The 27,253-nt window shown below is 49.0% G+C and overlaps 3 protein-coding genes across 6 annotated transcripts; all 3 read right to left on the bottom strand.

The window, feature by feature from the left end:
* Positions 1-388: 388 nt before the first annotated feature.
* On the bottom strand, positions 389-8,156 carry tmem116 (transmembrane protein 116). The gene is made up of 11 exons (XM_063486987.1): positions 7,985-8,156; positions 6,002-6,048; positions 5,280-5,343; positions 4,297-4,428; positions 2,936-3,040; positions 2,460-2,509; positions 2,282-2,365; positions 2,053-2,188; positions 1,822-1,966; positions 1,648-1,727; positions 389-1,212 (listed from the first exon to the last, which is right to left on the bottom strand). The coding sequence occupies exons 1-11, from the start codon at positions 8,072-8,074 to the stop codon at positions 1,042-1,044; spliced, it is 1,104 nt and encodes a 367-aa protein (XP_063343057.1). The 5' UTR covers positions 8,075-8,156; the 3' UTR covers positions 389-1,041.
* Positions 8,157-12,940: 4,784 nt separating this feature from the next.
* LOC134636080 (zinc finger protein 850-like) lies at positions 12,941-24,534 on the bottom strand. 3 transcript variants are annotated; one of them, XM_063485873.1, is made up of 10 exons: positions 24,211-24,534; positions 22,264-22,336; positions 21,788-21,900; positions 20,858-21,558; positions 18,353-18,661; positions 18,114-18,177; positions 17,060-17,367; positions 16,865-16,954; positions 16,422-16,575; positions 12,941-16,219 (listed from the first exon to the last, which is right to left on the bottom strand). In XM_063485873.1, the coding sequence occupies exons 3-10, from the start codon at positions 21,849-21,851 to the stop codon at positions 15,510-15,512; spliced, it is 2,400 nt and encodes a 799-aa protein (XP_063341943.1). In that variant the 5' UTR covers positions 21,852-21,900; positions 22,264-22,336; positions 24,211-24,534; the 3' UTR covers positions 12,941-15,509. The 3 variants fall into 3 exon arrangements, with proteins under 3 accessions (XP_063341943.1, XP_063341945.1, XP_063341944.1); XM_063485875.1 differs by having other exon boundaries at positions 18,353-18,628; XM_063485874.1 differs by lacking the exon at positions 24,211-24,534 and adding an exon at positions 22,441-23,238.
* Positions 24,535-24,964: 430 nt separating this feature from the next.
* On the bottom strand, positions 24,965-27,049 carry mrps12 (mitochondrial ribosomal protein S12). Of its 2 annotated transcripts, none has more exons than XM_063485876.1 (3): positions 26,735-26,841; positions 25,545-25,595; positions 24,965-25,465 (listed from the first exon to the last, which is right to left on the bottom strand). In XM_063485876.1, the coding sequence occupies exons 1-3, from the start codon at positions 26,802-26,804 to the stop codon at positions 25,083-25,085; spliced, it is 504 nt and encodes a 167-aa protein (XP_063341946.1). In that variant the 5' UTR covers positions 26,805-26,841; the 3' UTR covers positions 24,965-25,082. The 2 variants fall into 2 exon arrangements, with proteins under 2 accessions (XP_063341946.1, XP_063341947.1); XM_063485877.1 differs by lacking the exon at positions 26,735-26,841 and adding an exon at positions 26,872-27,049 and having other exon boundaries at positions 24,966-25,465.
* Between the last annotated feature and the right edge of the window lie 204 nt (positions 27,050-27,253).

The raw sequence follows: 27,253 nt of genomic DNA, 5'->3' as shown, positions 1-27,253 counted from the left end.
ACATGTCCTGAAGTTCTCCAGAGGCCTGGGAATGAACTAATCATGTGATTCAGGTGTGTTGACCCAGGGTGAGATCTAAAACCTGCAGGACTCCGGCCCTCGAGGCCTGGAGTTCGACACCCCTGTTCTGCAGGCACTGAGCACCCACAAAGCACACGTAGCCCCTCAGCGGGCTTCCACAAGCTGCCCAATCAAAAGAAAGCAGGCAGGGGAAGGGAGGGGTCTAAAGAGAGCTGGTGTCAGACAGATGAACTGACGAGCTAATCTAAGAAAAGTAAGGAAAAAGATCTGGAGTCTAAGAGTGGATATGGAGCGGCAAATGACAGGAAGGAAACCGACGACTGCGTTCTGTATAAATCTCTATTTTAATGCACAAACTGACAGTCAATAGAAATAAAAAGAAAACAAATACACAAATTCAGATGTGATTAAAGGAGCATATTTACAAAAAGTCTCAGAAATTAAATCTGGACAAAAAAAACATTTTATTTTTTAAACACAATGAATTATTTTATTTCATTTGCACATTTCCTAAAACATACAAACGTCCAAAAAACCGCGTCTTCATTTTCACGCGCTTCCTTTAAGACTCTGAACCGAGGAGACGATGCTGAGCTCACACTGATCCGCTCTGCTTCTAGCAGCCGCTCTTTAAATGCAGAGAACGAGCTGCAGAGGTGAGTCTGTCATTTCTCAGGAAATGAGAGTAAAGTTTTAGTTCACTGTACGCCGGTGACTAGCAGGGGTCATGTGACCTGCCTGAACAAACCCCCGTGAGGCCCGTCCGTGCGACGGACTCACAGGTGATGATGTCGCGTCTCTTTCAAATCCTGTTTTCGGCGTCGCTCTTCCTCTCGGTGTAAAGCCCCCCCCCCCCTCCTGCTTCTTCCCTTTTTCTCGCCTCAGTGGTTCAGGATCAGAGGTGGAAGTTTGATGCCGAAACAAAGTGTTTTCCCCCCTCAAGGAAAGCGAAAGTTCAGACTCTCCTCTTGAGGCAGATGGCAGAAACACCCCCTCAGTCTCAGTGTGTCTCAGTGTGTCTCAGGCGAGCGTTTGCAGGGTCTGGTAGCCTCTCCTCTTCTGCGCTCGCAGCAGAGGCGTCTGAGTGTCCACGTCTCGAGACGAAACCGTCCTGCGGGCTCGGCGCAGGTACACGCGAATCCATCCATAGACCAGACAGTTAAAGAAGCCCTGAGAGGCCGAGGTTAACGCCTGAGGACACAAGACACGCTCGGGTCACTGCACAAAAGACACGTGAAACAGCCTGAAAGAGGCGTGTGATTACGAAAAAAAGAACCAAAACGATGAGCCTGAAATATCCTACGTGATAAATCACACAGTAACCAGAAGGCAACAAAAGACCAGTAAAGCAGGCAAGAAGGCACAAAAATAAAGCTTAAAGAGAGACACAGTTACCACAAAGCTTCCTAAATGGCCAGAAAAACATTCAAAGACGACTTGGAATAACCACAAAATGAGCCCGAAAACAAGGACACACAAATTCAACCACAAAAGGTTCGACTGCTGTCAAAAAATCCAAATCAAACAAACTGTTCAACAGCCTCAGAAAAAGACAACAAACCACCAAAAACAGGCTAAACGAGCTCAAAGTGTAAATATCGTCGTGTTTCTCAGGTACCGACTCACCTGCAGGATGTAGAGGACCACCCCGGCTTTGCCCTGGCACGCCATGGGATCCGCCACTCGCAGAAACGCCAGAATCACCGCTGAGGAAACAACACGACAAACAAAGACACGCTGAAACCTCGCTGACTGCGCCTGTCGTCAACAAGAACCAATCAGAGTCCGCGCTGAACAAACCTGGACCCCAGCAGAAGACGAAGACCAGCGGGTACAGGACCATCCTCCGGTCCATCACGCTGAACGAGGCCCGCTGCTCGCTGCCCAGGTAACCGTTAGAGGTCACGATGCGCCTGTAAATACAGCGCGCTTTGACCACGAGGACCTGCGGGGGAGGGGGGGAGAGGAGAGGTCACCTCCATTTGATGTTTGGTAGAATAAGACGCGTCCGTGCGACGAGCGTGAACTCACCGTGATGCTCAGGAGGGTGACGAGCACGGTGATGAGGAAGACGGTGATGTGGTAGGTGTGCAGGTACAGGCAGCTTTGGCTCATCGGCTGCTCGTCTGACATCAGGAACAGCGCTCCGGTGTGCATCATCAGGCACCTGGTTGGATGTGGAAAAAAGCCCACTGAGCTTCTGTGTGGAATGAATCGGTGGATTTCCTCGTGGTGTGAACACTTTGGGTTCGTGCCTCACCTGTAGGGTTCGGTGAGGTTGGCCTGACAGTGGCTGATGTTCCCCTCTATGATTACCGGCAGCATCAGCAGCACAGGAAGCAGACTGCAGACACACACAGGTGGACACACTGCTATCAGTACGGCTGCGTGTGCGTTTGCATGCATCCACACAGAGCGAAGCGTTGGTGCTCACTCACCATGAAACCAGAGCAACGATTTTACCCGCTGTGCTCACTCGGTTGGAAACCTGCACAAGGATGCAAAATATGATTTTTACAGCTTCATGTTTACTGAGACAAACAAAGCTGTTCATGCTGCACCAAAGTCATCAGGTACCAGATCAAAACTTCAGCAAACTATTTTGAAGCATCAGGACCAAACATGGGGAGGTCTGTGCCACATTCAGGACACTGGACCATCTTTTTATCCTCTTAGGTTTCCCCAACCAGTCTACTTTTACTTTTTGGGCTTGAGCGGGCATTGAGCCTCCAGGTGCTGTGGGCTGCTCAGAGTTCAAACTCAGAGTTTGACCCTGTCAGCTTTGCCCTTTGTGTTATTCTTAAGCTTTATGAGCTGCAAACAAAACCCTGAAAGCTTTGTTTACTACGAGTCTCGTTGTTGTCTATTGTGTGCGTTCTGCTGCCCTTGCAGCTGGACAGATGTGTGTGTGTACCTGTACAGAGTATCCATCCATGCAGCTGTAGTACTTCTCCTTGATTCCTTTGTAGAGGTTCCAAACATAGTTGAGGGTGTAGAAGAAGGAGGCCATGTAGAAAACCTGAAACAGAGTTTGTGATGAGCCAAATCGCTGATTTTCTAAACGGGTCACCTGACACCCCGCCCCCTTTTCAGACTTTAATAGAGCGCGAGAGCTAAAGGGGCAGCTGACCCGGGGGTTGTTGCTCTGAGTGAGAGATGTAGGTCAGGAATGTGTTCTGTCCTGGTTCTGCTGCTCCATTTCATCCCAGAATGACCCAGTTCAGGATCTGGACCTGGTCATCTGGGCCAGAATAGCTCACTCGATAGATCTCTGGCAACAGAGACGTCATTTACCCAGGTGTTGGCTTGGTTGTCATAGAAACAGCAGTAAAAACGCACCCAGTTTTATTTGATGTAAACAGGACTGAACGAGCTGGAGGAAGCGGATGAGTCACTGAGGATAAAACATTTAAAGGAGAGAGAAGCTCACCAGGTTACGATACGGACGACAGCTCAGCTTTGCAGCTCTCCCAGTTTCTCTTTAGTTTCTGTTTTCTTGGAGCTGATCGAATTTATTTTTGTTTCTCTTTCAACTTTTCATCACGACTGCTGCCCCGACCTTTTTCCTACTACTTCCTTTTCCTTTTTTTGGTGATTTGCCCTTTAGCACAAATCATCTTAGTAAACTTACTCTTGTGTGGGTAAAAAACTCTTTTCTGATAACCATAGATATAATCTGATGATTGCTTTTAGCTGTAAATGTGCTCCACATGTTAAACATCTGACTTTATTGTGTGAAAGTTCTTGATTTTTGTTTGTTGGCACATGCTAAACTTCTGTATTTCATTTGTAAATGTGTGTGGGGTCAACTTTGGCTGACTTCTCAGGAAACACTTTGCTTTGAGAATATGGAAATCCCTCGGCAGCTCCACGCTTCACTCTGAAATCTGAAAACTTTCCCCTCAAACAAAGTAAAGAGAACAAAGGAAGCCCGTCTGAAGCGGAGCTTGGTTTTGAAGATGTTGGGGTCATGTGAATGTGGAAGTGTTACCGGTGTGGTCTGACCGCCGTGCTGGAATCACCGACGCTCCGTCGCTCATCTGGAATATTGTGTGTGGTGTCGTGTTGTCAGAGCTGCTGCTCCGTCAGAGTTCATGCCAGCGATCGGTCTCCCTCTCTGTTTATTTTATTTTAGTAGCTTTATCAATAAAGTTGGCCTGGGGTCCCCACACACACAAACCCTCGGGTCTTTCAGTTTGTTTTTACTCCGTGGGTCACTTTGTCTTACAGTATAACCACAGTAGTCCAGTGTAGTGTAGTGTAGTGTAGTTTCACCTGTTCCACGATGTGCAGGTAGTAGCAGTGCGCGCTCCGGCTTGTGCAGTCTTTAAAGAACAGGATGGAGCCGATCAGCCAGCACACGGCGAGCAGCAGGTCTGCGATGCTGAGCAGCATCAGAGGCTGCAGCTGCACACACACACACACACACACACACACACACACACACACACACACACGTAAATATCTGTGTGTTCCACAGATTCACAGCTGACCTGAGTGACGTTCATGGTCACATACAGGATTACAGGGATTACAGCGTGCTGAGAAATGATTTTAAAAGCTGGACGGAGGACGGAGCGAAGCTAATGTAGAAGAACCTTCAATCTGCGTAGACGACCAGCAGGGGGCGACTCCTGGTTGTAGAGGTACGTCTGATTGGACAGAAGCTTATGAGAAAACGAGTCACCTGTTCACCTGAAGACCTTTATGGTGGGTTTCACGTCTCACTGAATAAACACGACGGTGGTTTTATAAACCTCATTAGGACTCGAGAAGGAAAAGTGACGCATGTCTCAGGGCGGGGCTTCTTTGTGACTGATCGGGTGTCTTTTTCCTACTTAGTACTTAGTACGTTCCTACTAAACGATGAGTGGACCCAGCGGTTACGTAATGTTTTCATTCGTATCCACATGAAGGTCAGAAAGCAGAACTGACTCTGAATATAAACATGTGAACGATAGTACAGCTTACATCTGAGTGTCCTAAAGTGATCCCTCTGCGCCGGGGAAATCTGACCTCGTTAAAGCGTTGAACAATAGGTACAGTGTCAGTGTTCAGCCCCCTCTCATCACGCCTAGTTTCAAATCAGCAGCTCAGGCTGAGAGAAAAGAGAACTCGATAACACAAAGGGTGATTTCACAGCGGCTACGTCCAGCTTTTATAAGCACTTCCTCTCAGTTATTTTAACTTTAAAGTTCAGACCACAGTTTATCTCACACAGTTTGTGCAAAGCGTCAAAGAACAGAGAAGCGGCTGACCTCGGGCTTCCGGCTGAGTCCCCGTAACATCAGGCAGCAGATGATGGAGCCTGAACCCAGAATGCTGCAAACACAAACACACATGAAATGTACTGAAGGTGTGAGTGTAACCTCACTGGAAGAGCTCTGTGTTTAATAAAGATGGCGTGAAAGAAAAACAGTTGATTGGAACTGTGTCTGCCTCTATTGGCTGAGCGCTGTGACCTCTGACCCCTCAGGTCTTTCCCACTGGTCCCACACTGGGTAAATGAACCAGCAATAAAAGCCTAATGTGCTCTGATGCAGCCCATTACAAACAAGTCCTCGTTTCTGTACATCGGGAACGTCCAACAGTCCAGCCCAGCTGACGACTCGGAGTCTTCTTCAGCGCTCGGATTATTAAAAATGCAGGACTTCAGAGATTTATAGTAAAAACAGTGTGTAGGTGTTTAGGTTTTAGACAGTAGCTCTGTGCGTCACTTACTCAGTTTGCCAAGCCTACGTTACATGACAAAAGGTCAAATGTATGTGTCAGTAAACTGTAGTTAGAGTATCTTGACTTTCCCAGTCATGTTAATCTATTGTTCCAGTTTTACTCCTGATAAAAACAGTAATGATGACAGTTAGTGCTGCTGAACGTAACTGATGTAAAATAAGCTCTAAATTACTCATGAATGCCTTTTCTTTACTTTCCAGCTGTGCCTGTGGAGGATGAAGGAGCAGCAAGTGGTGAAGACACTGACCTGAGCACAGCCATGACGAGCTGGATCCAACTGACCACGACGTACACCTGCAGGGAAACAGGCAGGCGGTCAGCAGGCTGACACACACACACACACAGACACACACTGCAAACTTCACATTTCTTCACGATGAAGCACAAACATCAAACGTTACTTTGTTACTTATTCGAGCTCTTAGAGTTGCATGACTCTTAATGCGATTGTGCTTTAATCGCACTCGATGCTGCAGCGAGTGCTTGTCTCTCGGTGAGGTCAGTTAACATCAGCTGCAGATGTGGGAGTGAAAGTGTTAAAAATAGAGACAAACAAACTGTGGGGGAAACACAAAAAAACCCCAGAGGAAGTTCAGAAATTCACTCCGAGAGGAGAAAAAGGAAACTGTTGTACTGAAAGTCTCATTATTACTCCTTTCTAAGATGTCAGTTTAACCATCTGACACCGATGAGGCTTTAAATTCACAGTTTTCAACACACAAAGAGACCAACAAGATAACGGCGAGTGCGCACAACCCTCAAAGTGCTCGCTGACCGCGGCCTCCTCGCGCCGATACACAGAATAAAACTAAACACAGCCCAAACATCAAACTGCAGTTCCTCTGACGTCCAGCAGAGGCTGCAGCATTGACGTTACCGTGGTAACCTCACTGTTGAGTGTAATTCGCGGATTTTATCTGGACGTTATTGAGCAGTAGTTAGCAGATGACTGCTTTCATCATTCGCGAAAGTCATATTATCTGACGCTCTCACACTCCGATGGACGACCTGTGCACGAAAAAATGCTAACTTCCTGTTTTAAGAATCAAAGCTCTGCCCTCAGGGTCGGTAGACAAGCCGCTCTACCTCTGGAGCCACAGCTACCCATCGATGGAAGTAGCTAGCACCGACAGCACGCCACCCTCTCGTCCAAATATGGTCACTTCTGGTGCCAAAAGACCAACATGGCTAAAATACTGACGCTTCAAAACCAGCAAGCGACGCCGTGTTGGATACCTCCATCTTTTAAATACAGTCTGTGAGAATACATCAAAGTATAAATATGAATAAAATATGTTATAACTAAATATGTTTATATTTACTATATATAAATATAATACATATAATGTATATTTAATTATTATCAAGATCAACAGACATTTTAAAATAAACAAATCCATGATTATGTACAAGATAAATAGAATAAATAGAAATAAGAAGAGTTCATCATTACTTAATTGAACTGTTCATACAGCGATCCTGTTTCATCATCACTGAGTCTGTCTTTAATGAATTGTGTGTTAAATGAAGAGTGTGAGTGAGTGAGTGTGTGTGTTTATGATGATTTCTCTGCTTCTGTATGAATCGATCAGGTTATTATTGTTCAGTGGTGAGCGCGAGCACTTCAAAGATTTTATTGGAAGTGAAATTTATGAATCTATTTCACTTCCTTCATTTTCAGTGAGAGATGCTTCGATTTACTGCAGCAGCACAAAACACGAGCTGATTATTTTACTGGACTTTTGGCAGATGTTGAACTGACTGATTGTCCGAGTGCAGCTCACAGACCGAGAGGGAACGTTTCACCCACTCTTTACAGAAAACAAACCAAAGAGATCCGTTTCTGCAGGTGACTCAGTGTAAATCACACCTGGATGATTTCCTCCGGTTTGTTATTCACACACAGAGTAACAGCGCGGTGTACTGTCCCTGTAAGGCACAGAACGAGCTGCAGCATCAAGCGTCTACATCAATACAATCTAATAATACGAGTATATAAAATAGCTTCATTTTTATTCATGCAGCACCAAATCACAACAACAGTCGTGATTTGGTGCTGCATGAATTATTGTATTATTGTAGATAGACCCCACAATAATACATAGTTCGAGTTTATTTCCATGTTACACCGTTTATCCAGCCGCATGTAAAGTCGCTGAGCTCAGTTAAAGTGCTTGAATGTGCGCAGTAATTCTGAGAGCGCAGGAGGTGCTGATCGCGATGAGCTCACCTGCGTCCAGTCCTCGGCTCCGGTGGTGTTTTCTGCTGTGTGGTTGGTCAGAATCATCTCGTCTGAAGACATCAGAAACTCTCTGAGCATTTCAAAAAGTCAAGCTGAAGGTGAGAGGGTCACGTGATCGTGCCTGGTCCTGGAGCGGTCAGCTGAGCCTCCCGCAGGCTGTCGGGACCAGCTTTTATCCTGCAGGATGGCGCGGTATCCGCTGACCTCGCCCCCGGGGCTCTGACTACGCCCCCTGCCCGTGAGGGGAATCCCCACCTGCCTGACGACACCGGAGTTTCGCTTTTATCGCTTTTATTAAAATGAATAAATAATTAAATGGACTTAGAAGCAGCAGCAGTGAGTACTTCTACTCAAGTACTTGTGTAATATACTCAGTATTTTCATTTACTTATACTTTATACATCAGCTCAGGACTCCTGAGGGAACTGCTGAACCTGGGTGTCTATTGTCTTGTGTAGTCTGGGAGATGATTGGATGATGGGGTGGGTGCAGTTTTCTCTGCGGTGGGGTCGGGTGGGGCTGCCCAGGGTTGTGTGGGGCTGGGCGGTGCCGCTGCCGTGGGCCCCGGATGGGCTCCGGATGGGCCTGGGCCCCCTGGCCTTAGTGGACTCCAGAGTGAGGGGGTGCCTACTGGGGCACCAAACCCCCCCCCCCGGTTTGGATCTTTAGCCATCAGAATTATTGCCTGAAGAAAGATGCCAAGCGGATTTACTTTACCAAGTGGATCATCATCATCCATTTGATTGACCTTTATTATAATTATGTATTTATTTTATTCAGGGAGTGTGGTGAGGGGAGATGGGCCTCCATACCTCGGAGAGCCTGAGATGTTCCCAGAGAGGTGGAGTCTGAGACCCAACCTGACATATAGACACAGACGAACAGGCGCACGCAGACACAAACATGCATTCCCACCCCCATATACACAAACAAATCCTCGGCACTCACCCGACGTGGAGACAGACACAAATAGATCCTGTACACACATCCACACTCCTCAAACATGCTCTATATCCCAGGTCCAGGTACCCTCGCCCCCAGAGGGGCAAACCGTACCTAGACCCAGGAGATGTAACCCTTTTCCCTGAAGTGGAGGCAAGCAGACTGCCCCCTTATCTGCAGTAGCAGGGAGGCCCCGCATCCCAGACCCCAATCGGACAGCCAACACCTCCTCCCAGCCCCCCAGCCCCCACGGTTAACAGAACGGGGGTGAGTGAAGACTCCAAACCTCCCTCCGCCCGCTCATATGTAGTGTTGCTGCGTGCTGTTCTAAAGTGCATTTAAAACACAGGAGGGCACGGTGCTTCCTGCCAGAGAGCAGCACGGCTCCTCCCGAAAACCCTCAGTGTCTATATGCATTTAAAACTGAGAGGTGGGCACCGGCGCCAGAGGTGGGTTTGAATACATGGATGCCGTGTAGCGTGTCCACCCCCAAGGCGTGTATGTGTATGTATGTATGTGTTATGAGAGTGTGAGTAATGTTGTCGTCTAGGTTGCGGAATAAAACTGAGGCACAGGCGGCCAGAAGGGGCAGAGGGGGAGTGCCTCCCCTGCACCCTGGTGACACACCTGCACCCCAAGGCCTGCATGTGTGGGTGGGTGTGGTGGAGCGGGAAGAGGGAAGAGGGAGGCAGCTGGGGATGGAAGAAAGGGAGGGGCAAGCGGCCCCTCCCTGGGGCCAGCTCCCCCGCTGACCCCAGTAGGCACCCCCTCACTCTGGAGTCCACTAAGGCCAGGGGGCCCAGGCCCATCCGGAGCCCATCCGGGGCCCACGGCAGCGGCACCGCCCAGCCCCACACAACCCTGGGCAGCCCCACCCGACCCCACCGCAGAGAAAACTGCACCCACCCCATCATCCAATCATCTCCCAGACTACACAAGACAATAGACACCCAGGTTGAGTTCATTCTCCACCTCTCCAATATCTCTCCCCCACCTGCAGAGTGAACTCCTGGAGAGAGGAGACCTCCTGCAAAGATGTTGCTGATCATTTTTAATATTTACAAAAATAAAATCATGGCAATGAATGAGAGAAAGAATTTGAATTAAGAACTCAAATTCTAAGACGTCACAAATCTGTTAACTGAATATATAAAAACAAAGAATATATATCCAGTTCTGTTAAATATAACCGATGGAATTTGCAAAGCAAACTAATCTGCTTTGTGTTATTAATAATCTTTAATGTTTGAATCATCTTCACTAACCGGGTCGCCACCATCACAGACACACTCTGAAATGATCGGCTCGATTGTGCCACGTGTGCTTCTGTACTGTGAGCTGCCCCTTTTTCAAAGATGTTCAACAATGTCTTCAATAATAATTATAAAAATAAAATTCCATTATTTGAGAGGGCAGGATGTTTCCACCTGCAGTGAACGGTCTTTGGTCAGAGCCTAGTTTGAAGAATGAAACTGAACTGAATTTGTTTGCGTTTCCTGCTGGACAAGTTTCATTATCACTGATGGAAAAGTGTCCAAAGGTTGGATTGAACTGCATAAACAGAAAAGGTGTGTGGTTTTGTGCCTCCTGCTGGTGGGACTGGAAAATTACACAAAGAGAAAACCACAGGAAACATACCAGCCAAACTGCATGTTTAAACATTTAAAACACAATTTTCATATTTAGTTTCAGACTAACAGACACATAAAAACAATGACAGTAATCATGACTTGAATATTTCCATAACAGATTCTTCTAAAGCGCGTATTTGTCTTGTCTCTCTGCAGGACGTTTCTCCGTCCCAGCAGGTTAAACACAGTCACAGTCAGACATGTTCGCCCATCACAGAAGATGGGATTAGAAAAGGAGCTCGAACCTGAAGTTAGGAGCATTCATCATGTGATCATGTGCTCCCAGCTCAGCTCAAAGCTTTCAAGCTCATTTCAGGTCATGTGTCTCGGCAGCAGGGCTGGACTGCTGATCTGGGACGCTGAGCATCTTCCCCCTGGGCCAGCGCACTTTTGGGCCGATGAGCCGGTCTGCAGGCCCAATTACCAGCCCACAGGGTTGGCCTGGAATATCCGATCAGAGTCCTTAATGAGACAGGCCCCTCCCCTACCGTTGCTGTTCCAACTTGTAGAAAAAATTTATTGTGGAAGAAGTTGGAGAAAAGGTGAAGCTGGAAACAATAAAAAGAAATTAAAAGTAGATGCAGCAACGTATGTCGAGTTAACCACATGTTAGCTGCTGTTAGCTCCTGCACTGTCAACAGTAGTAACAGGCAGTAACCAGGCCTCCACAAGCTGTGGCGACGTGAGGAAGAGACACAGGAAGTGAAATTAACATGGTAAGTAAATAGATGGAGGGACATAATTAGGAGGAGAGAAATAAATAAATATGACTTTAGGAAAAACTCAGCAAACTGAAAATATGCAGAACATCTCCAGATGTGTCGACGCGAGCAGCCTGAAGGCCGTGCTGCAGGTGTCTGAGACCTGGAGGCGTCAGTGAGGCCCTGTGAGCAGGTGTTTGGCTTCTTCCAACCTCACAGCAACAGACACGAGCCAGCGCCTGATGAACAGGAGCCGAGTCAGCAGGATCTTTAGAGCTTTTACTCTGAAAGAGCTTCAGTGGTATTTGTGTGATTGCTTGTGTCTCACTGCCATGAATGATCTATGTTCGTGACATCACTAGATGACCAGAACACATCAGGAGTGGAACAGACCACGCCGCCTTCCTGGATAAAAAGATCTACGTCAATCACGTCACAGTCTGGCCTCGTTCTAGAATCGTTCGGCGGCGCTTTGGCGTGTCGGAGCGTTTAAAGAGCTGAGAGCCGCTTGGCTTCTTCACGCTGAGCTGTCCTGTTTTGGTGCTTTGGAGCATTCCTGGCCTCCTCCTTTTTTTGCTACAGAATCGTTGAACTCCCTGGGTCCTCTGGAGGAGTCCATGATGTGTGAGGATATTCTGTCGGGCCTTTTCTCAGAAAGGTCGTCTTTGTGGGCGCCTTACACCCGCCGTCCGCTGCCTGGCGAATGACCTCGTACCACAAAGTCGATGTCAAATTTCTGATGGCCGTGCAGTTCGTGATTTTTGTAATCTAGCGTGTTGTGCCGCTGCAGTCATGCTAACATCATGACTCCTATAACAGGAATCATCAACTTTCCACTGTGATCAAATATGTTGGGGGGGAAGTAAAAGGGCAGGGGGGCTCCAGTCCCGCCGGCTGCCCTTCTTCTTGGCACACCCCTGATCTGTTAAAGTTGAATATTTTTGTAGTTTGTAGTTATTGTAGTATTATTTTGTAGTTGTGGCCCGACTGAACTGCGTGAACTGTGCCCGTATCATCACATGACTGTGACGAACACAGGCCAGGTGAGGTGGTTACCACCGTCACCTGGAAGCAGGAAGGTCCCGGGTTTGCATGATCTCCACGGTGAAAACACGTTAGTGTAACTGCCGATTCTAAATTGACCGTAGGTGTGAGTGTGAACAGCCGGTTCTATGGTGGGTAACCCCACCTCTCACCCGGTTACAGCCCCGCCCCGTTGGATAGGCGTGGATGGATTAGGTTTCATTACTGCCCGGTGCCATCCAGTGGTACCAGGCCCCCGTCTCTTGGCATATGCCCAATCTGGTGAAGCTCTCTCTGATGGAAAGTTAACCCCCACAGTCCAACACGGCACACCAAAAAGAAAAAAAACCCCGTGTGCTTACACTGAACCCAGTCCAACCGGTCGCAGCAGATGGCCCCGCCCCTCCCTGAGCCTGGTTCGGAGGTTTCTTCCTGTTAAAAGGGAGTTTTTTTCCTTCCCAGGTGCTTCATACTGTAGAGTGAAAACTCTGCATTAGCAGAAACAACCAACAACAATCATATGACCCCCTATGAACAAGCACTTTGGTGACAGTGGGAAGGAAAAACTCCCTTTTAACAGGAAGAAACCTCCGGCAGAACCAGGCTCAGGGAGGGGCGGGGCCATCTGCTGCGATTGGTTGGGGTGAGAGAAGATGTAGCTAAGAATGTACTCAGCTTCATCCAGAGGTGGTGCTCTGAACACCACCAAACAGCCCAGAGACTTCACCTCAGCCACGACCTGCCGTTTGACGACAGTCGTTTACGCCATAAATACATTTGATATGTAAATAATAAAATGCATGAACAGTTTGTGAAAGTCTCAGTTTAATGTTTCAGATTATAAACTGATGATGAACTCTCTCCATGCTGGGACACCTCAGATTCCTGTCTGCTTCCCACAGACTGAACCTGCAAACATTTAAACACGTGAAATATCTACAACTCGTGGGAAAATCCCTCATCGGGAAGTGAAAGGTACGGAGCCCCTCTGATGACATGGTCCAAAAAGTAAATAAATTGTGGCCACAAAATACTACTTCATGCCCTCGAAATAGTATAACGTGACCACGAAATACTAATTTGTGGTGACAAATTGGGTATAACGTGGCAACGAAATAGATAACGTGTGCACATCACATTGATACAATTCCTGGACAGCTGCGTAGAGACATAAGCATAAGAGTAGGCTAAACCTATACACCATGGACAGAGACAGTATGATTGAGTTTTATTTTAGGCTGGGAATGAGCTACAAATGCATTTTGAAAAGCCTGCAATGCAAGGAACCATTATTACGGAGAGACATTTAAACAGGATATTAAGATAAGATAAGATAACCTTTATTAGTCCCACACGTGGGAAATTTGTTTTGTCACAGCAGGAAGTGGACAGTGCAAAAGTTATATAGCAATTATTATTATTGAGAGCCCAGTTGCTTTACAGACGTAAGTACGACCTGGATGCTGGGATAGATTTTATTGTCAACCAACTGCAAGGGCCTGGGAAGGATCACGGTTATCGGTCAAGTGTTTCGCGCCCACAAATTAGCATTTCGTGCGCACGTTATACCTATTTCGTGCCCACGAAGTATTATTTTGTGGCCACAATTGATTTATTTTTTGGACCATGTCATCAGAGGGGCTCCGTAGAAAGGTTTGTTGGACGTGACGTATAAACTCTCACAGGTATTCTCACCTGGCGGAGATTTCAGTTTCATTTATGGACATAATCCCACTTATTTGTTGTATTTAACTTGAGCTACTGTAACAAGAGAGGATAAATCATACCCATCAGCCACTTTATTAGGTACACCTTGCCAGTACAGGGTTGGACCCCGTTTCCTCCCCCAGAGCTTTAACTCTTCATGGCTCAGATTGGACGAGGTGCTGGAAGCATTCCTCAGAGACTGGTCCGTGTTGACGTGACATCATCACAGAGTTACTGCAGAGCTGTGGACTGCATCCATGACATGTGGTGACTGTGGAGGCCATTGGAGGACAGTGAACTTGTCACGGACGTGCCAAGAAACCATCACGCCCTCCCGACAGAGAGATCCTGGATGTTGCGGCAGATATTGATCTTCTGCTGTAGCTCATCTGCTTCAGGGTGTGATGTGCTCAGAGATGCTCTTCTGCATACCTTTGTTCTAATGAGTTATATAAGTTTGGTCATTCTCCTCTGATCTGTGGCACCAACAGAGCATTTTCTCCCAGAGATCTGTACTCTGTAAACTCAGCAGGCGTACCTAATAAAGTGGGCAGTGAGTGTAAATATAAAACTTCATAGAGTTCATAGAGGGGTACTGCCACCTGCTGGTAGAAAAATATCAGTCGTGTTGTTTCTGTGTTTTTAAATGTTTCTACTGTAAAAGTGACGGGAATATTTCTGTTGTTGACATAATTCCACAGATTTTTCCTCAGGATGCGATGAAGTGTTGGAGTATTTTAGTGTTTTCTGGTTGTAGTGGAGGAATCTGTGGTTCTGCACGCGGCTGCTCGAGCTCCGGAAACAAACTCGAGGTTCAGGTTCAGGTGAGACTCGAGCAAACTGGACCGAGGACAGTTTTTTAGTTTAGACTCGGGTGAATTCGCTGACTCTCTACAACAGCACGAAGGCCTCTGTGTGGCTGACCTTTGACCTTCATATATCAGCTGTTTTACCTCTATAGAAATGAAATCAGAACCAGATCTGTAGCACCAAATATTCAACAAGCACTAAAAGTTTGAAAAACCCTTCGTGACCACGCCTCTCGTTTGAAACACGTGACCTCCAAACGAGGAGCTGTCGGCAAAGTTCAGGGTTCACATCCGGACACGTGTCTGTGGTTCAGGCACCAAAAGCACTTTGGTTAAAGGGTCAGTGTGGTCCAATCAGCCGGCCGGATTGTGGACCAGCGGCTCGTTTGGAGGCAGAGATTCGTTCTGTTACTTTGGGATGCTGTTAGCCTAGCTTAGCATACAGTCTGAAGGCTCATGCTCCTTCCTGTTTCTTCACTGTGTCCACGACAGGAATGTAATGACAGTTGCAACAGGAAGTGGCGTGAGCTGAGGCGGGCTAACAGCATCTCAGAACCTTTCCTTTAAGGCAGATTTAACCGAGCGCGTCCTCTGAAGTCCTTCTAATATCTGAGGCTGAACTCACACTGGTTTCACAGGTTTCTCGCTGACTTTTGTCCACACTGGTTTTCCCAGCACGGGCCTCCCCCTCTCGCCTCTTTCAGAGACTCTCATTGGTCGAGGAGGTCCCGGCCTCCTTCAGCCCGGCTGGTTGCAGCTCGTGCTTCTTCATGTGCTTCCTGAAGACTCGGGCTCCGCTCAGGTTCTTCTGGCAGATGTCGCAGAAGTACGGCCGAGCCTCCGAGTGCACGTCCACGTGGTAGGTGAGCTCGAGGGCGCGGCTGAAGCTCTTGCTGCACAGCGGGCACTGGTAGCGGACGCCCGAGTGCGTCAGCTGGTGCTCTTTGAGCGAGCTGCGCTGCTTGAAGGTCTTGGGACAGATGGGGCACTGGTACGGCCGGGCGTCGGTGTGCAGACGCTGGTGCCGGCGCAGCGCGCTGGAGAAGGTGAAGCTCTTGCTGCAGATGCTGCAGGTGTAGGGTCTCTCTCCCGTGTGGATCCTCTGGTGCTCCGTCATGTGGACGTGCTGGATGAAGCTCTTCCTGCAGGTGGGGCACTGAAAGGGACGCTCGCCAGAGTGGATCCGCAGGTGCTTCTGCAGCGCCGACGCTTTGAAACAGTCGCGCCCGCAGACGGGGCAGCAGTGCCGCGATTTCCCATCAGCCCCACTGTCGGCCTGTGGGTTCAAGGGTCCGCGAGGACTTGTGGGCCCATCGCAATCTAAGAATCCATCAGGGTGTAAAGGTACATCAGGAACTGTGGGTCTGTCACAGTCTGTGGGTCCGTCAGGGTCTGTGGGTCCGTCAGGGTCTGTCAGAGACATCAGAGAGAACTCAGAGAAACACCGACTGCTGCTGAGGAGAGTGCCTGCAGGCTTTATGAGGGCAGTCAGAGTTTCAGGGTCAAACATGCAGCCATCCAATCATCATTTAGAAAAAAATCAAACTGCCGCTGCCCTCACAGAACCCGTCAGGAACAATCAATAACTAATTAATTAAAGATGAAGACTCACTGCCGGGCGCTGGCCTCCAGTCCTCTTCCTCACCATCAGAGTTTATCAGTCCACTCACGTCTGGCTCTTTACGCTCCTCGCTGTTGCCCCGCCCCTCAGTGGGGCGGGGTTTGTTAACAGAGGGCTCGACTCTGGTGAAAACATCTACAGAGGTCTGTAGAAGTAGACAAAGACAGGAGGAAATTAAACTACAGTTAAACGTTAGCGTGATCATGTCTCCAAATAAATGAAACTAATTTAAAATCACTGTGACGTGATGTGAATGACGAGCACGCGGGTTCACACAGAGGACCGGAGCGAGCGTCCTGTCGGTGAGGCTTTTGTGCGACAGAGGTAACGATCGCAGCTTTTCCTTTACAGCTGCTGCGTTCTGTGCTGACCTCATTCTGCAGCTCAGACCTGCACACAGGTCAAAGTTCACCTGAGACCTGCTGTTTTCTTACCTGCTCATTCACACCTTCATCCACCTCCTCCTTCTTCTTCATCCCCACCTCCACCTTCCCGCCCTCGATCTTCATGTCGAACCAGAACACCTGAAAGATGCATAAAATCTGATCTGAGTGCAGTTTCTATCTCCCACCTTCGGTCAAACGCACGCTCAGATGAAAGAGGTTTGCAGTCCGGACTCTGGGCGTCACCTTGTCGGCGGGGTCGGCGATGAGCCCGTCCCTGATGTGCGTCCTCATGTGCTGGCGCAGCAGGCAGGGCTTCAGGAAGCTCCGGGGGCAGATGCTGCAGGCGTGCGGCTTGTCGGCCATGTGGGTCTTCCTGTGCACTCGCAGGGTGGCCGCGCTGCTGAGGATCTTCGCACATACCGGGCAGCGGTGTGGCTTCTCCGAGTCGTGGACCTTGGCGTGCTCCAAGAGAGCCGACATCCCCGGGAAGCTCCTCCCACAGCTGAGGCAGCTGTGGGAGGAGCTTCCCTTCGCAGTATCGGTGCTCCCGCCTAAGGACGAACAGGAAGAGGGAGTGAAGGACCTGTTTAACTCAGCTGTTCATGTGACCTGGTACTGTCTCGTTAAAGCTCGCTTCAGTGTAAACCTGAGCTCCACGCTTCCTTCAGCCTGTTCCCACCCACACAGATTTACCCACTGCCACAGCCCACCCGAGTGACGCTGACCAGTGTGAGCCGTCCTCTGAGAGGAACTTGTTCCAGTTTCTAAAACACAACAATAAGCTCAGTCACTTTAAATGTCACATCCTTTTTCTTATTTTGGTCCCTCATGCAGAATTATTGACAATCACCAGACCTGACAACCCTCTGCAAACGTCCTTCATCTCGTCCTGCACAGCTGGGAGAAGTTTCAGACCTCAATGCTCTCTCCAAACATCACTCAGTTCATGCCGCAGTAAATTTCACTCACACAGCTCAGTCTCAATCTAACCACACTGCCTAACGCCTGAGTCCTCACCAGCTAATCTGCTGTAGGACACGCAGTGGACACCAACATCCAACAGCAGCACACCGACGTCGAGGAAAGGTTTTAGCTGAGATGTGACGGATGTTCAGGGATAATGTTTACACTCTGGAGTCATTTCAGGAGAAAAACCCTCTGTGGATTCTCACAGACTAAAAGGACAGACAGCTAAACTGTGGAGAACATAACGTGTGGCGTAAAATGAAAAACTGCTTTGTCGGAGCACGAACAGGCTGACCCGTCGAGCTCTCGTCTGAAACGAGGAGTTTCTCACCAGTCACCGAGTCTCCGACGTTCCCGTTCTCCACTTTCATCCCGCTGAGCGATTCACCCGTTTTCTGGAACAGAGCGCAGATCTGAGGTCAGTTTACCTGCATCAGCTGTGAGCAGGTCAGATTATGAAGCTGCGCTAACCTGCGGCTCCTACATGTCAAACACGTCCAAATAATCCTCTTACATTCTGCACTTATTTCCAGTTTCTGCATGTTTCTGAAGTCGAGGCTGACTGCTCACCGGCTGGTCCGAAGGCTGTGATTGGTCGTCAGCGGCGGCGGTGCTGCACTCTTCCCTGCTGTGGATCTCCTGATGCTTCCTCAGCACTCTGAGCACAGAGAAGCGCTTCATGCAGATGTCGCACTGGTACGGCCTCTCTCCGGTGTGAGAGCGCATGTGCTCCTTCAGCCGTGACGCTCGGCCGAACTCTCGGCCGCAGACCCCACAGGTGAACTGCTGCGCCCTCTGGTGGAGCTGCCGGTGCTGCAGCAGCTTCTCCACAGACAAGAAGTCCTTCTGACACAGGAAACAGTGAAGATTCATCTCCCCCTGAGTTTCAGACAGACGGAGAACAACCTGAAGCTTCAACTTTTAGCTCAAACCAACTCACAGCAACAGCTTTACATCTTTACAGGGAGGAAGATCTCCATTTAGGCAGGAAGACAGAACCAGGCTCGGGAAGAGAAAGCAGAGAATAAACAGAGGTAATGCTGAGAGCCTCCCAGAGTGTCTGTATGAGTGCAGACGAGACACCCAATATTTCGCCCTCTGTGGCGACACTTTGTGTGTCTTAAAATAAAGTCCTGAGAATCGAATCACAGACACGAGGGTCAGATGGGCGTCGACTACGATAATGAGTCCAACCTGGAGTTGAAGAGACAAAATGATCCCTGAGAGGAACCAGGAGAGGAGAGGGGACCCTGTCCCAACGCTCTGCTGTCAGGTTAACACCTGGTGTTCAACATCTGGTTCTCCAGCTGTGGGGAGACTAGGAATGGGTATTGATAAGATTTTCACGATTCCGATTCCATTTTCGATTCTGTTTAACGATTCGATTCTTTATCGATTCTTATTTTTAAAAAAAGGAGAACACTAAGGTCGATTAGCTTAGAACTTTGTTTTATATCTTCTCTTTGAACAAGATAGAAATTTAGGAGTAACATGGCCTTACAAACCCAACAGTGAGATCTTAAGAGATCCACAGCCTACAGCTCTTCAATGGGGTGTCACAGGGTCCCCGGGGAAAAAATTGTAAATGTAAAATAATAAAATAAATATTCTTCTGTAGCAATAACAAAGTATAACATAAATTATTCTGTAGCAATTACACAAGAATATCCAGTAATGTCCCTGCCTACAATTAAACACATTCACTTACCAAAAATCGGGGGCATCTGCTGTGGCAAATGGGTGCAAGCCTTTGACCACAAACTTAGTCACTGCTCGGTGACATACTGGCCTGAAAGGAGACGCTACCGGTAGACTGCAGCGAGAACTGCCAGCATCTGAGCCAGCCAGACTCTGTCTCTCTCATCATGGTCACCTAAATGCACAGTAATGGCCGGTTTTGTAATAAGGCAGATCGCGCTAACATAATATGCACTGTAAGTTGATTATTTACCTGCCGCATTAACGGGAGAGGACGTGCAAACGTTACCGCTGCTGCTGGGTTGAGATTCACGAGTCCAGAGCGGAATTAAAAACACGACATTCATTTAAGGTCATCGTGTGTTTTGTGAGCAAATACTTTTGCATATTCGTAGTGTTTCCTCCCTTAAATGAAATATCTACTTTGCAAGTATTGCAAGTTGCCCTGTTGTCATCCGTTCTCGTAAAGTATGACCAAACTTTTGAGCGTTTGAGCCGCCATGTTTCCTGCCAGGTAAATGACACTCCGCAACGTGGTGACGTAATTCGGGGCGACTGGAATCGATAAGGGAATCGTTTGCAAAAATGGCAAACAATTCCAAGGAATTGAAACAGTGGGAACCGGTTCTCAACAAGAACCGGGTTTCGATACCCATCCCTAGGGGAGACACATTACTGTTCGACCTCGCTGGGAATTGTCTGACGTTTCCTCAGAGAACGTCAGTCTTCCTTCTCTCTCCCCAACCAATCGCAGCAGATGGCCCCACCCCTCCCTGAGCCTGGTTCTGCTGGAGGTTTCTTCCTGTTCAAAGGGAGTTTTTCCTTCCCACTGTCGCCAAAGTGCTTGCTCATAGGGGGTCATATGATTGTTTTCTCTGTATGTATTATTGTAGGGTCTACCTTACAATATAAAGCGCCTTGAGGCGACTGTTGTTGTGACTTGGTGCTGTATAAATAACACTGAATTGGATCGCTGTGAGCTCCACCTCCAAACTGCTCCTGTAAGCAGAACTTCGGACTTGGTGTTTCTCCTGTTATCCGTCCGAGTCCTGAATTCTGCTTGAATGGTCCAAGTGACTTCCCACCTCTTTTCCCAGGATTTCAGTGTGAAGTTTGAGGAGGTCAGGGGAAAGCGTGACACTAAGTAAACTAAGATGAGTGAATTTAACCTTCATTGAGCTTGAATCTGATTTTATTGCTTATGACAGACAGAAACTGTGAGGAGCGGCGCGTGAGCCAGAAACAGCCAATCACAGCGAGCCTCTCGCCTACTTTAAGTCACGACACAAAAGGAAAATGTGACACTTGTTCACAAAAACCAACCCCTCCTTTCACACTCTTCCAGCAGTCATGTGACCACACCTGTGTAACACTCACCTCTCCGTCAACACCTTCGACTTTGACCACCTGGATCTGCTCGGCGTGCTTCTGCAGGTGTTTCCTCAGCAGACCCGGCCTGTTGAAGCTCTTGCCGCACAGCGAGCAGGGGTGCGGCTGCTGCCCCGTGTGCAGCCTCACGTGATCCCTGAAGGACGACGCCGTGGAGAAAACCTTCTCGCAGATGGAGCAGGAGTACAGGTTCTGTCCCGTGTGGGTTTTCTGGTGGTCGACGAGGCCCGTCCTGGAGGCGAAGCTCTTGGGGCACAGCGAGCAGAGGAACGGCCTTTCTCCGGTGTGAGTGCGCTCGTGCTGGACGAGGTGGCGCCGCTGGACGAATCCTCTCCCGCACACCGAGCAGCAGTGGGGTTTCTCTGCGGCGTGGCCGAGCCGGTGACGCCGCAGGCAGCTGAGCTGGGCGTAGCTGATGCCGCAGTCGGGGCAGGAGTACGGCTTCTCTCCGGTGTGAACCCGCTGGTGGACCACCACGTTTATCTTCTTTGTGAAGCGTTTGCTGCACAGCGAGCAGCTGTACGGCTTCTCGCCCGTGTGGGCGGTCATGTGATCGACCAGGCGGGAGGGACGCGAAAACTCCCGGCCGCATACCGAGCACCGGTGGCAGCGCTTTGACCGGTGAGCGCTGTCTGAAGCCGGTTCATCTGGTGCAGAGAGACTCTGCACACCTGGATCGAGCCCCACCCCTGCAGGACACAAATACATAAATGATCATTAAAATCACGTTTTAAAGGATTTCCTTTAACTTTCAATATGAATCAGAAGAGCAGAGGTAGAGGAGGACGCTGGGCAGAAGCTCCTCCTGCAGCCTGTTGCTGATACCTGCAGAGCTTTCGGATTCAGCCTTGGCCTGATATCAGCGCTCCACCCGTAACTCCGCTCTGACACTAAAATAACCCAACGATGGTCACTAACCTTGAGCAGGGAGCTGCTGACAGTCCTCTCCTGTTTCCTCAGGCTCCTCCTTCACTCCATTCATCTCCTCATGCTCTCCTCCTCCTCAGTGTTGATGCGTCTCCTTCAGGCCTCTGAAATAATAATACTAATAATAATAATGGATTGCATTTATAAAGCGCTTTAAATCCACTATTCATTCACTCTCACATTCACACACTGGTGGAGGCAGCTACAGTTGTAGCCACAGCTGCCCTGGGGCAGACTGACAGAAGCGAGGCTGCCGGACACCGGCGCCATCAGCCCCTCTGGCCAACACCAGTAGGCGGTAGGTGAAGTGTCTTGCCCAAGGACACAACAACCAGGACAGACAGAGCAGGGGATCGAACCGGCAACCTTCCGGTCCCTGAACCACATTCGCCCCGACCAATAAACAATCGTACACAAACTTCCTGCTCATGGTGAAAGCACCACAGAGTGTTAGTGCGCAGACGTACCTGAAGCCTGGTTCGTTTCCTCTGAGATGAGCCGCATGAAGCCGTCGTCGCCCCGCTGGAGTGAATCCTCACACTGAGACAGAAGCAAACATTAATCAACCTTAAATGTTCGTCAGCGTGCTGCGTCTGCGACACCACTCTGTCCTGACGACACACCGATGAGCTCACGTAGCTCACCATCATCAGGAGGCTTCTCTCATTTCTCTGTCCTCGTGACCTGAAAACAAGCCTCGGCGCTCCACGCTGACGGACGTTTCACTGATCGATCACTTTGAATCAGCTAGATCGATACACTGCAGCCCCGCCTCCTCTCCACATGCACACAGCATCACTCAGCTTAACTTCATCATCCTCCAGACCTCTCCACGTATCACTGGACGCCTCCTCCCCACAGACCACTACCCTACTGGTGGCCACTTCTCCAACAGAAGGGAAACAAGGAGAATTTAACCTTTCTCTGTTCAAATCGTGGTCAGTATGTGCGAGGTGGTCAGGAGGATGTCCAAAAGTGAGTCTGCAGCCATCTGTGACATGGTGGAGGCTCTGTCGTGGTTTCAGCTGCATGTCAGCCAGCGGTGTTGGAGAGCTTTGATCAAACTGATCAAGTATGATCATCAGAGTTTCATCCACCATGCAGGAACATCTAGAAACATCTGATTGGCAGCACCTGCCAGGGCAGTGAAAGCACACCTGGATAGAAACACACGCAGTGGATCACCACAGGCGGTTTTAGACTCAGATAAATTCTGGGATTAAGTACTGAACAGTCGTGAGCAATGTGATGCTGCCGCACAGTCCACGGCAAAACGACACGGGAAGCCGAGCTCGACTCCGCGGGCACCGCATGCTGCCCTCTGTTGGTCACAGGGAGCTATGCTGAGATAAAGAAACGCATCAGTGCATTTGTAAGAGTACTGTTATTATAATGTTACAGGACACTGTGCGCCAGCGCTAGAGGATGAAAGACACTGAACACAAAATGTGAATGTACGTTTAAGATTCATGCTGTAAAAAAGTCACTTTATAACAAAATAAATACAAAAGAACAAAAATATCTTTCATACAAAAAGTAAACTTTGTTTAAATGTGCATCGTCCACATGAACAGTATGTTTGAAATCCATTTGTTTTATTTTTCAATGTTCAATTAATTTTGTTTGTGCTCCAAATAAATTAGATATTGCCCTCTTTTCTTGTTCTGTGCCCCCATGAGAAAACACGCCTGACCCCCAGGTGTGGAACCGTCACTGTGGAACACCATGACTCATGGATGGGCCGCCCCAGAGCCCGGACCCCTGAAGCAGTGTGGGATCATCCTGACAGGGAACAGAACAACAGGCAGAAACATCCAAAGCAGCAGGCTGGAGAGCTGCTGCTTTGGATCCTCACAGGAAGCTGCCCGAGTGTCTCAGTCTATGTTTGCACATATTTCACATTTTCATCACAGAACATAAAGAAATGAGAGGTGGCTCAAGACTTTTGCACAGTGCTGTGTGTCTTTGTCTGCTCTCACTGTCTATTTCTTCTTCCTTTACCGCACTGTGAGCATTAAAGTGATTGTTCGGAGCTTCCTGATCACACAGAGAGCAGCTCGGAGCTCACGCTGATGGTTTTTGGTGCTTTAACTCGGAGCATCAAACGGACAGCCAGCTAGCCCATCAGCTAGCCTAGGAGCTAGCCCGCTATGTTAACGTAAAGCGTTCAGAGAGAAGCCCGGAGCTTCAAACACACTCGTCCGTACAGACTGGGCAAAGAAACGCCCGAAAAGGGATCTAAACCCGACGGTGTTACAGGAGCATCCCTGACAGCAGAGCGGCTGATGCTTAGCTGTGAGTGCGGCTAGCGCATGCTAACGCTAATTAGCTGTGATGGAGGTGGAGCGCCGGTTTAAAGGCTTCACAGCCGCCTTTGGCGAGCTAACCCGCAGGTGTACGGATGCAGCTCTCACCTGTCTGTCAGGAGCATTCACACCGACTCCAGGAGAACTGAAAACCACAGAATTTTTTTTTGAAAAAGTAAAAGAGCCAGACAGCAGGTGAGTCCCACCTGAACCTCACTCAGTGCTGCCGCCGCTGGTCGGAAGGTGAACTACAACAACACTGCAGCGAGAGGCGGGCGTCTGCGTGCGTTCACGCACACTTCAGGTGACACAAAAGGAGCCAGATGTTTCCATCTACGTCATCGTACTTCACCTCAGCCTCACCGACATCTGCAGCAGCTTCACAGTCACCTTTGAACTCTGCAGGCGAGACTGCAACAACCTGGAGGTAACTCACCTGGAACTCATGGACAGCTTATCACACAGATCAATCCAAGGACTTTATTTTATTCTTCCTCCCGCATGAAAGCAAACTGAATATTTGAGCTTATTCATCTCTACGAATTTATTTAGACTCGCGTCATGGCGAATGACTGAAATCTGCCGCCGCACCACAAATTAGACCTCACAGTTAAACTTCGGACCTCAGCCTCACTGTGGCCTCAGAGAAACTGTGTGATTACATCTCAAAGAGGAGGAGGAACCTGCACATGCCAAAACTGTATGCACCAAATTTCATACATATGCAACACATATTTTTTAGAGACTTCCCTCTGAAATGTGACCTCGACACGTGCCGTAAACAAACACCAACGCAAACTGAAGTGACGACAACAACAACAGTGTGGTTTTTTTTTTTTTAGGATGAACAGGAAGTGTCTTTAATTCTGGATACTGACAGCAGATCATCACAAACATGGAGCTGAGTGAAGCTCAGGACCGTCGCCGCCGCTGGCAGGAGGTCACCACATACACCCTGCACCCCTCCCCCCACAGTCAGTCTACTGCTTCTTCTTCACCACGTGAGCGCAGTCATATTTGCCCCGGACCACGGTGAGTTTGACCCCGGGCAGGTCCTGCGTCCGGCCCCCCTGCACCAGCACCACGTTGTGCTCCTGCAGGTTGTGCCCCTCCCCGGGGATGAACACCACCGCCTCCTTCCCGTTGGACAGCCGCACGCGGGCGCACTTCCTGTTGGCGGAGTTGGGCTTCTTGGGCTTTCGGATCATCGTCTTCAGGATGACCGCCTTCAGCTGGGGGCGGCCAAACGTGGCCCCAACGGCTTTGGGAGGGACTTTGGGCTTCCCTTGGCGGTGCATCTGGTTGAGCGTGGCCATGGTCCTGGACAGGAGGGGGGCGGTCCACGCAGAGGCGTGCTGGGACGCTGTAGAGGGAGGAGTTTATGGTTAAACGCTGAAATAAAGTCGGCGCTTGCCCAAGTTCACCTGACGTCTGACACTCACCTTGAATCAGCGACGTCAGTGCCGGTCTCAGACTCCACAGAGACGCCATTCCTGAAACATCAGAGGAGGACATCTGTCAGGAGACCGTCCTGACAACCATCAGCTGACATGCCCACATCACATACTCGAGTATTGCAGTATTTCAGGTTGGTATTTTGGGCTGGGTCACCTGACCCCTCAGCGGGTCGCATCTTTTAACGTCGGCTCCGCCCAAACTTTTCATCAGCACTTTAAAATCAAACGTTTGTCTGCGACGCGTTTGGGACGACTCGTCACGACTCGGAGCTGGCATTTATTCAGGAAACAGAGTGGTCTTCGTCTTCGTCCATCAGACGAGCGTTGGAGCAAAGCTCGGTTTGTGTCTCGTGTTACAAATCAAACAGCTCACTAACAGCTGGACTCGCTCATCGGCGGTGATACTTCACTTCCTCCCTGCGAGGTCAGTTTGGCTGTTATTACACGTCAGCACCTGTAACAGTACAAAAATATAAAACTGCAGCTCTGCAGCGTCTTAAACTGGACGTGAAACACTTTGTGCATAAAGGCTAATTTGCATCATGGAGCCCTGCTCTCTAAAACTGACATCGATGTAACTCTGTGTGTGAAGCTGGATTTAAGAAATAAGGCTTTATAAAGTTTTTAACAGCATGTTTAGAGCCATCTCGTTTCAGTATAGGTGGTGTTGGTTGGTCACAGCTACACTTACAACAGTTTCTGTAACTGACCTCAGGTCAGCAGGCAGCGTGTCCCAAAGAACAGCACCACAGTAACTAGAAGCATCCTCAGCTCTGAGATCTGATCTGGGCACAAAGACCAGCAGCTGGTGACTGACCGGTGTGAACAACCCGCTGAGAGCTTTATGAGCGGATGGAAACCATTTTAAAATGTGACTGTGCAGAACTGGGAGCCAGTGACGTGTTACCATAATCTAACCTGCTGGATATGAAACATGAATTAATCTGATTACAAAAAAGCTGAAAAGAAACTAAAAGGTTCATCTTGGCAGCAGAACACGAGCTTTCTGTGGGCTTATTTAGAATTACTGGAGATTAAACCTTTGTTTTTACGCGCGAGCACGCAGCAGCTCTCGGTGGGTCCTCGTGCACGCGCCAGCGCAGTCTGGCGGCACGTCTGTTAAACTCACGAGAACTAAACTGAACGCGTGCAGTTGTTCCACTAAACTCACCTACCTGTGGAAAGAGCACACCTGTGCACGCGGTGATGTTTATACGTACAGACAGCGTGGCTAACGGTTAACATCGGCTAGCTTCAGGACGCACGCGCACACACACACAGGGGTTACCGGAAGTTTGCTCGCTCCACACACCTGCTGAGAGTCCAGGACAAACAGACTCCACACCGGCGGAAGGAATCGGAACTCTGACCGCTTAATGTCAAAGTATTGACGGCATTCCAATGAAATCTAAAAAGGACGTCGCAGCACGAGCACCACGACCTCTCAACAACCCGGAAATCCTTCCGCTGTCAGTGCGGCCTCCACTGGCGCATTACTGCCCCCTGCAGGACGAAATAGTCACTTCGCGTTTCTCCTGATTTCTTCTTCTTCCTCCTCCCGTCCAGGCACGTGCAGAGGGGGGGGCTGGAGGGGCTTGAGCACCCGCCCCTTTCCTGATGGGTGCCCAAAGTGCCCTTTTGTTGAGGCAACTTTTTAAAAAGAAATTATTTATTTATTTTTTTAATGTGTGTGT

The sequence above is a fragment of the Pelmatolapia mariae genome, linkage group LG10_11 (assembly GCF_036321145.2).
Source record: "Pelmatolapia mariae isolate MD_Pm_ZW linkage group LG10_11, Pm_UMD_F_2, whole genome shotgun sequence".
In the NCBI taxonomy this organism is placed as follows: Eukaryota; Metazoa; Chordata; class Actinopteri; order Cichliformes; family Cichlidae; genus Pelmatolapia; species Pelmatolapia mariae.
Note: the sequence above shows the minus strand (reverse complement) of the source record. Positions and strands in the feature narration are given on the sequence as shown.